Genomic DNA, 9,332 nt, shown 5'->3' on the forward strand with positions numbered 1-9,332 from the left:
TCATTCAACAAATATCTATGGACTATGACCCAGGCTTGGAAGTGTGTACTAAGGTTTTTCCTCCCAGGACTTTGTGGTTGTAAAAGACCCTTGGGTACATGAGACCAAGGCTTGCACAAAACTGCACAACAGTTTGGGAGTGGAGCTGGGTTGTGGATTTTCTCTAGGGACCTCTGGAGAAAAGCCAGTGGGGTTTGTTTGTTTGACTTTGTTTTGTGATAGGGTCTCACTATGTAGCCGTGGTTGGTCTGGAACTCTTTGTAGACTATACTGGTCTCAAACTTAAGAGATTTAGCTGGTCAGAGAAGGAACATACCTTTAATCCCAGCATTCTTGAGGCAGAGGCAGGTAGAGTTCCACTAAAGCCAGGGCTAAACTGAGAGGCCAGGTCTCAAAAACAAACCACCCAAACCAAACAAAAAACAAATAAACAAAAGCCTGCCTCTGCCTGAGTACTGGGATTAAAGGTGTGGGTCATCTGGCCCTGCTCAGGCCCTTGAAAAGCTTCAAGTTTTTTCCTTTGCTGTGATTCAAGTTAGTTTTTTGGTACTGCTATGGTATCTCAACGTCTGGGCTGGGAGAGGGGTTTTAACTGAGAATTAACAAACCATTAACATCGTATACATAGTATACATAGTAACAAATTGTAGTGTTCGTGTGTTTTTCCAATACTGAATATGTAAGTCAGTCCCACTTGTTCTTTAACAATGTAACTTTGGTGGATACAAATTTACTGCCCAGACTCTGTTCGCATTCAGGCTTCTCAAAGTTGTAGCTACCCTGAAAGACAGAATAAGAGAGACAGCTGGTGGCTGTCCACCACCTCTTACCTTGTCCCTAACACGCCTTTCAATACGACCCTTGCTTAGATAGAAGGCGTACTTAGCATGCAACTGATGCCTAACATCTAGTTGGAAGCCACCAACATAACACGGAGTGGCCGGGTCAGCCTCCGCGGGCTTGTCTCTCAGCAAGCTTTCAGGCTTAGGCATACAGGGTCGTGATGCAGGGTCAGTCTGCGCCACCAAGTCTAGTCTATGTGGCCGGCGCACAGCTCACGGCCCATCCATCCTCCGCTTGCATCTGCGATACGCCTGCCCCGCTAGGGAATACCACCCCCTGAATGGAAAGCCGAGGAAGAATTTTGCTAGTCTTCCAGGTCTGGGTTCAGCCGTTAGGACCTGGAGAGGGGGAAGAGATTGTGTGCCTAGGCGGAGAGGTAGGGGGCGAGAGACTGGCGACCAGGTACATGTGCGCATGCACCAGCCGACTCCCGCCCGCTGCCCATAGGGCCCTGCGGCATGCTGGCAGCCAGGACTGGTGATGTGGTGCGCGTGCGCAGGCCTGCCGCAGGGCGTGTCCGACACGAGGCCCGGCGGGGAGCGCGGGGCGTATGGGCGGGTGGGTGGGCACGCGCTGCGCCCCGCCCCACTGACGCGCCCGGCCCGCGTCCCCCGCCTCCGGCGCCGGGACCCGGGTTGGCCGCCACGGAGTCCCCGCCCCTCCCCCGCGCCTCCCGGCCGGAACCGATCGCGGCTGGTTTGAGCTGGTGCGTCTCCATGACGACGTGCTCGGCGTATAAGTAGCGGCGCGTCGCACCGTCGGGCTTTGTCAGTCCCTGCAGCCGCCACCGCCGGCCGCCCTCAGCCAGCAGCTCGGCGCCACCTCCGGTCGGCGTCTGCGGCGGGCTCGACGAGGCGGCTGACGGGGCGGCGGCGGCGGGCGGACGGACGGACGGACGGGCGCTCCTCGGGGTTTGGCGGCGGCGCCTCCATGGGTCAGGCCAGCCGGGCCACCGTGCTGTGAGGTGAGCGGGACGCGGGAGGGATGTGCGGCCACGTGTCGCGAGGCCCGGACTGCGGCCGCCGGCAGGGGACACGTGGCCCGGGACCGGTGACCTTGCGAGCCGCCGCCCTGAAGGCAGCTGCTCCTGGACCTCGGCTGCAAGCCCTCGGATCCCCCCATGGGAGCCCTCTTCGCGTCAGCCGGACTCAGCGCTCCACTTGCCCGGGTGATGATGGAGGGCAAGCCCGCGGCAGGTGCAGGGGAGCGCGGCCGCGAGCAGCGGTCCTGCAGTTAGTTTCCTGCTGCTTTCTTTAGTTTCACTACGTGTACAGAGCAGAGGCGATGACCCGGAGTGGAAGTTGGTAGACCAAATTTAGTCTGGGAGTCACTGCTAATGAATACCCACCAGCTGTGACTTGGAATTAGAACTCCTTGAATGACTTAGTGGTTTAGGGGAAAACGGGTTCCCGGCTGTCCCGGAAACCCTACTCAGAATCCTCAATAACTGGAAAAAGTGTGGGGGGCAGAGCCTGTCAGGAATGTCTGGGAGAGGACAAAGAATGTAGTGGTTTGTTTTATTCAAACCTAAGATCGGGCAGACTTTGACTGATTGGAATTCTTTTCTGTTTTAATTGGCTTATATCTTCCAGAGTTACCTTCTTGTGCTAATTGTCTGACACGATTTAGCTACTTCCCATACCAAAATGTGTTAGTAACATTTTTCTTTCAGATCTTATCTATTATATTATTTAGGCAAAGCTACAGAAAGGCAAAACAGTATCTCAAAGCTTTTCGTGTTTAAACCGGAAGGTTGCCTGGAAAATACTTAAGACCTAAAATTACAAAGTTACTGCCAAAGCCCATTCATCAGTTGTAAATGATATACAACGAGTTGGCTGGCTCTCTTCTCTAGTCTTAACTTAGGAGAGGTTTAGGCAGCTAACGGAAGTTGACATTGCCAAAAGTCTCGTTAAATTAAGGCTTAACATGTTTAACCATGCATGGATTTGGATTTATGGCAGGCTCTTCCCCGTGGGCCTCTCATAGTGTCCCATGCTAGAGCAAATTGTGGCTCCTAACCATTGCCCAGCCTCCGTGCCTGTAGGCTGCAGGCACTGAAGTGGGTCACACAACGGAAAAAAACGAGTTTTACTTGGCCACTTGCTGTTGTCCATTTCATAAGGCCCAGACAGAAGCTTTTATTAAGAGTGGTGACCTTGCTTATTTTTGTTAGTCATAAAGTTGACCAAAAATGCCTTCCATATGGTTATTATCCATAACTAAGTGGATATTAGAAGGCATTTGAGGACAGTCAGGATCCCAGAAGTGCTCATTTTGTTAGGCAATATAGGCTTTGGGATACTGGTGTCTCATAATAGTAACTAACAATATCCTGTTGATTTGAAGAGTTTGGGTTTTTGTTTTGTTTTGTTTTGTTTTGTTTTAATGCTAGTACTGCATGAAAGTTCCTTATGGAAAATTTTGATGGATTGTTCACTGAGTTTGAGTGCTCTAGATAGATGATAATGACTGTATTCACTTAAGATCATTCAGCATAACAAAGTGGGAAGGAATAAGATATTTTCAGGGCTGCATGTAGTTACTGTAATGCCATTTGAAGTTTCTGAAGACCTGGAACGGCTCAGAAATGAAGCCATGTAATACAGTAATATTGCCAGAGTTAATGGGCTGTATGCAGATATGCTTCTGAGACACATTCTGTTTTGGAGAGATGTCCCATATGTATAGAGTTGTGGCATTCAGTTTTGAACAGTGGAATCTGTTTGGGGAGGGTGGTGTCTATTCACCTAGGCCCTGGGATTCCCACCCACAGTTCTTCCTGTACTGGCTACTTTATTTCACCTGTTTACTCTGGTGTATGGTTGCAGCGTGTAACCTTTAATGGTAAGATTCCAAGGGAGATCACATCTTGTGTTTCTATTCACTAGTGTTTCCACCACTCCAAGAAGGCAGCATTCAGAGTTCTTGGCTAAGTCGACCTTGTGAGGAGCTGGTGATAATTTGATTCCATCTCCAGGTTCCCTGTGTAAGTATCGGTTTACTTGTGGATTTGTGCTGGAGCATTGCTACGACTTTGAGTGTGTTCCCGCTCACTTGCGGCTTCCCCTGTTTCAGAAGCACATCGAGAACCATGAGCAGCTTTACTAAGGACGAGTTTGACTGCCACATCCTTGATGAAGGCTTTACTGCTAAGGACATTCTGGACCAAAAAATCAATGAAGTCTCTTCCTCTGTAAGTACGGGAAGCCCACGGAAGGCCGCAACTCTGCTGAGAGCTCCTAGCACCATACATGAGCCTGTCTTGCCAGAGAATCTAGAATGTGACTGTGGACTGTCTAGTGGTTGGTCATGCCATGTCAGTGACTGCTAACAGGGATAGAATTTGATTAAGGAAGGGAAAAGGGTTTTCAGTGTGGCCAGCTGCTGGACAGCTAATGAGGTCCCTGAACCTGTTCTCATTCCAGGACGATAAGGATGCGTTCTATGTTGCGGACCTCGGAGACATTCTAAAGAAGCATCTGAGGTGGCTAAAAGCTCTTCCCCGCGTCACTCCCTTTTACGCAGTCAAGTGTAACGATAGCAGAGCCATAGTGAGCACCCTAGCTGCCATTGGGACAGGATTTGACTGTGCAAGCAAGGTAAGACTGCTCACCCCGCCCCAAGGAGGCATCAGTTGTGTTAATAAGTGTTATTAATAAGCTGAGGTGCACATGACAACTTCATGTGCTTTTGTTTGTCAGACTTGGTCTGTATAGAGCCCAACACTGCTCTTCTCTTTCAGACTGAAATACAGTTGGTGCAGGGGCTTGGGGTGCCTGCAGAGAGGGTTATCTATGCAAATCCTTGTAAACAAGTCTCTCAAATCAAGTATGCTGCCAGTAACGGAGTCCAGATGATGACTTTTGACAGTGAAATTGAATTGATGAAAGTCGCCAGAGCACATCCAAAGGCAAAGTGAGTCTTCTGATAGAGCACAAAAGGCCGGGCCTTGTTGGGCAGACTCATATCTTGGTTCATTTATTTATTCCTATACATAGTAGAACTAGGCTAAACCCTGTGTCAGACAAGCAGCAGCACCTACACGTAGGCTCCTGAGCGGATGAGCATTATAGAGCACTTACACAGTGTACTTCCACCTAGGTTGGTTCTACGGATTGCCACTGATGATTCCAAAGCTGTCTGTCGCCTCAGTGTTAAGTTTGGTGCCACACTCAAAACCAGCAGGCTTCTCTTGGAACGGGCAAAAGAGCTAAATATTGACGTCATTGGTGTGAGGTGAGATCTCAGTGATGTCATTACAGGCTGAGACATGAAATTTTAAGGCCCTTTCTCTTCCTGAGAACTAGTGAAAGACCAGCTTCCTGTTTGTATTTCAGCTTCCATGTGGGCAGTGGATGTACTGATCCTGAGACCTTCGTTCAGGCAGTGTCGGATGCCCGCTGTGTGTTTGACATGGCAGTGAGTACACGGGACTTGTTCAAGGGGAGGGAGGGGCTGTCTGAGATAATTAGAGTCTAGACTTTGTCTCTTGGGGAAGCCTTCTGCATGACAGATTTTAAACCCATCTGTCGTGTGCATTTAAACTCTGGCAATTTGACTTGAATTTTCTTGGTTCTAGACAGAAGTTGGTTTCAGCATGCATCTGCTTGATATTGGTGGTGGCTTTCCTGGATCTGAAGATACAAAGCTTAAATTTGAAGAGGTAATTACAGCATTCATTATTAATTAATGACCTACAGAGGGTATTTTATATCTAGTAGGTTCCATTTTGGTGTTTTTACTGATATTAAAAGGTGCCAAACAAACAAGTGGCCTGGCGCTGCAATCCCATTGACTGGTGTACGGTAGCCTAGGCTGGCCCTGAACTCCCTGAACTTCAGTTCTGTCTCAGTTTGTACTGTCATCCCTGTCTCCCATATATTTTTAATGTCTCCTAGGAAATGAAGCCATTGTTTAGTGCTTGTGTTATATTTGTACAATTATGTGAGCTAGGCAGGGTGGAAGGAGGTTTATCTTGGCATGCATTATTTGTTAACAGAATTATTTCAGCGTTTGTCCCTCTTTTGTAATTTATTTTGTGCTGTTTAATAAAAATATTCATAATGTGTTGGAACAATTGAGAGGGGAATAGGCAATGGTGTGCAGACTGGTTTCCAGGGAGAGGGGTGTTGGTGTTGCCTGGTGACAGACCTGCTGGGTCATGTCCTGTTCCTTACACACTGCATAACATGGCTGCTCCCTTCTCTCCCTCTTAGATCACCAGTGTAATCAACCCAGCTCTGGACAAGTACTTCCCATCAGACTCTGGAGTGAGAATCATAGCTGAGCCAGGCAGATACTATGTCGCATCAGCTTTCACGCTTGCAGTCAACATCATTGCCAAAAAAACCGTGTGGAAGGAGCAGCCCGGCTCTGACGGTATGTGGTGGCAGGGTGAGTCATGTAGGGTAACTGGAAGTTGATATGCTGGGTGGTAATTAGGGTGATCTGTTTTTCTAGATGAAGATGAGTCAAATGAACAAACCTTCATGTATTATGTGAATGATGGAGTATATGGATCATTTAACTGCATTCTTTATGATCATGCCCATGTGAAGGCCCTGCTGCAGAAGGTAAGTTCTGAGCATGCTCTTTAGCAGTGAGAATGGTGGACAGGATTCGGGGCTATTAAAGAACAATGTCTTCTTCATTCAGAGACCCAAGCCAGACGAGAAGTATTACTCATCCAGCATCTGGGGACCAACATGTGATGGCCTTGATCGGATCGTGGAGCGCTGTAACCTGCCTGAAATGCATGTGGGTGATTGGATGCTGTTTGAGAACATGGGTGCATACACTGTTGCTGCTGCTTCTACTTTCAATGGGTTCCAGAGGCCAAACATCTACTATGTAATGTCACGGCCAATGTGGTGAGTGAGATTGGTTTTGCTTGTTTGGTGGTGGAATATTTGCCAACCAGGAGCCAGAAGCTATCCCTGGTTCTATCCCTGGTGCATACATACACACATACTATGGGGAAAACAATATGTGCTGAAGGGGAGGGATCACTTGAGTGAGGGCCTTGATAGAATAATAACTTGCTTGCCTGTCTCAAGAAAAGGACTGAACTTGTACTTTGGTTTTTGTCTTTTTGATATAAGAAATTATTTTTGTACCTTGATCTAAATACAGATAAATGGAAGGGAGTTCTCCAATAATACTGTTTGCTTACAGATTCTTATACTAGGAAAGGTCTTAGAACTAAAAGCAATTAGATCCTTTGCAACTAAAATGTTAATTAATGCAACTAAAGTATTCAGCTGGCATTTGTGACCTGTGGTGCATTGGGTTGTTTCCTGGTGATGTAGTGACAAGGGTGAGGTCTCAGGAGACCTCTTGGGAGGCTGCCCAAATTTGGAGACACTTGGGTTTTGAATATATGTACCTCTTTGTTTTCAGGCAACTCATGAAGCAGATCCAGAGCCATGGCTTCCCGCCGGAGGTGGAGGAGCAGGATGATGGCACGCTGCCCATGTCTTGTGCCCAGGAGAGCGGGATGGACCGTCACCCTGCAGCCTGTGCTTCTGCTAGGATCAATGTGTAGATGCCATTCTTGTAGCTCTTGCCTGCAAGTTTAGCTTGTGTTAAGGCATTTGGGGGGACCATTTAACTTACTGCTAGTTTGGGATGTCTTTGTGAGAGTAGGGTTGGCACCAATGCAGTATGGAAGGCTAGGAGATGGGGGGTCACACTTACTGTGTTCCTATGGAAACTTTGAATATTTGTATTACATGGATTTTTATTCACTTTTCAGACATGATACTAACGTGTGCCCCTCAGCTGCTGAGCAAGCGTTTGTAGCTTGTACATTGGCAGAATGGGCCAGAAGCTTATGTTGTGACCCATTGTGAAAATAAAGTATCTTGAAATAACTGGGCATCAGGGAATGTTTGCAAGTATCCTTAAAGAAGGCACCAACATCTGCACAGGCTGCTGTGTCATGGAGAGACCCACTGCCTGTGGATCTGAAGGTTGGGCTAGCCCCGCATAGCACAGAGGAGAGGTGGATGGCACAAGGCTGTGCCCTCTCTGTACAGCATCAGTCTGCTTAGCCCATCCCAAGTGTGCAGTTGGCTGAGAACTTTGTTGCCCAGAGTCTGTTGGTGAGGAATGTCACCTGCCTAGTGACCGGTTGGCATGGCCACTTCCTAGGGAGGTCATCTGAAGTCCTTGCCTGCAGAAACCCTGACTGTTCCCTCAACCCTTGACTCCCAATTGCATCACCACCTAGTAACAGTTGGGAGTATCATACAACATCGGCAGTCAACTTCCTGTAATAAATTCAACAACAGCAACTACTGTGTTGTAAATCTTTACCCTGACCTTTTAGATTATAGTTTACACACACACCTATTGCCTCCCCAAAGTATGCCAGACTCTTAAACTAGTTAGCATTGAAAACCTGTAGGTCAGGAGGAAGGGCAGTCATATCCTGTGATCCCAGCACTGGGAGACACCAGTGTGGGCTACATATAGGCTCTATTTCAAGCAGAAGTGGCTGAGTAAAACTGCTGACCTGTCATGGAGAGACTCACTGCCTGTGGATCTGAAGGTTGAACTACCTGCACCTCAACAGCTGCTTCCTCTCCAGGGTTTCCTTTCCCAGGCACGGGGCTTTATTTGCTAAGAACTTTCTTGGGAGCCACAAATAGTGGCTGGAGTTGGAAGATCTGAAGTGAAGCTGCTGTGTCCTATGCTGTGCCAGTAGGCTCAGGTGGAAATGTTATAGGGTTGAAGGCTCCCACCCCAGGCCTTGGTTATTGGTAGTTTGTATAGCTGGGGAAACCAGGTCTCCAGCTCCTGGCAGCAATACATTTTCTAAAGACTAAGTTCCAATCTAAAGGCTCAAACTGAAATGGCTAGAAGCCAGCATGGAATTCACAGGAAAGTACAACTCAGTTTTTGCTATTTTGAAGTAGGGCCCCAATATGCTGGCCTAGAATTTGTTTTGTAGATCATGCTGCCCTCAAATTGATGTGTGTCTACATGTGTGTATGTACCATGTGGGTTTTGCCTGAGGAGCCCAGAGAGGACATCAGATTGGGGGGGGGGGAGTTCCAGAACATGGGTCCCCCACAAGAGCAGCCAGTACACTTAACCACTGAGCCATCTCTCCAGCCTCCAAATAGATTTTTGGTTTTTTTTTAAACAAAAGTTTTTGACCTGAAGAAACCATTCTTTTTCATCTGTCTGACTGGCAAAGGCAGAGTTCCTCAGCCCTGATGGAGTGGTTGCCTAGCAGACTAAAGCCTGTGCGTTTCTTGCCATGAAAGGAGTTGAGTTCTGGAAGACAGGCATGCTCAGACAGGCCAGGGAGGCTGCTTTGACTTAGCTCTCAAAAACTAAGTTCTAAAGAAAGTCAGCAGGATCCAGCTCTGACCTTGAGTTTATCATCCTCCAGCTGCCTCAGTCTCATGAGTGTTAACATTGCACCCAGCGACAGTATTTTTTTGGCATATGTATATATGTGTATGCTTGTATGGGTG

General features: G+C 47.9%; 1 protein-coding gene and 1 non-coding gene across 3 annotated transcripts; both read left to right on the forward strand.

The window, feature by feature from the left end:
• Positions 1–1,446: 1,446 nt before the first annotated feature.
• Positions 1,447–8,141, forward strand: Odc1 (ornithine decarboxylase, structural 1). Of its 2 annotated transcripts, none has more exons than XM_017314990.2 (12): positions 1,447–1,807; positions 3,735–3,832; positions 3,925–4,039; positions 4,272–4,445; positions 4,589–4,761; positions 4,948–5,082; positions 5,184–5,265; positions 5,426–5,509; positions 6,063–6,225; positions 6,307–6,419; positions 6,502–6,716; positions 7,246–8,141. In XM_017314990.2, exons 3-12 carry the CDS (start codon positions 3,938–3,940, stop codon positions 7,388–7,390), a joined length of 1,386 nt encoding a protein of 461 aa, XP_017170479.1. In that variant the 5' UTR covers positions 1,447–1,807; positions 3,735–3,832; positions 3,925–3,937; the 3' UTR covers positions 7,391–8,141. The 2 variants fall into 2 exon arrangements, with proteins under 2 accessions (XP_017170479.1, NP_038642.2); NM_013614.2 differs by having other exon boundaries at positions 1,512–1,807; positions 3,922–4,039.
• Positions 2,785–2,920, forward strand: Gm22748. The gene has a single exon (XR_003950330.1). It is a non-coding gene; the product is annotated as a small nucleolar RNA SNORA42/SNORA80 family (small nucleolar RNA).
• Positions 8,142–9,332: the final 1,191 nt, after the last annotated feature.

The sequence above is a fragment of the Mus musculus genome, chromosome 12, assembly GCF_000001635.26.
Source record: "Mus musculus strain C57BL/6J chromosome 12, GRCm38.p6 C57BL/6J".
NCBI classification, from domain to species: Eukaryota; Metazoa; Chordata; class Mammalia; order Rodentia; family Muridae; genus Mus; species Mus musculus.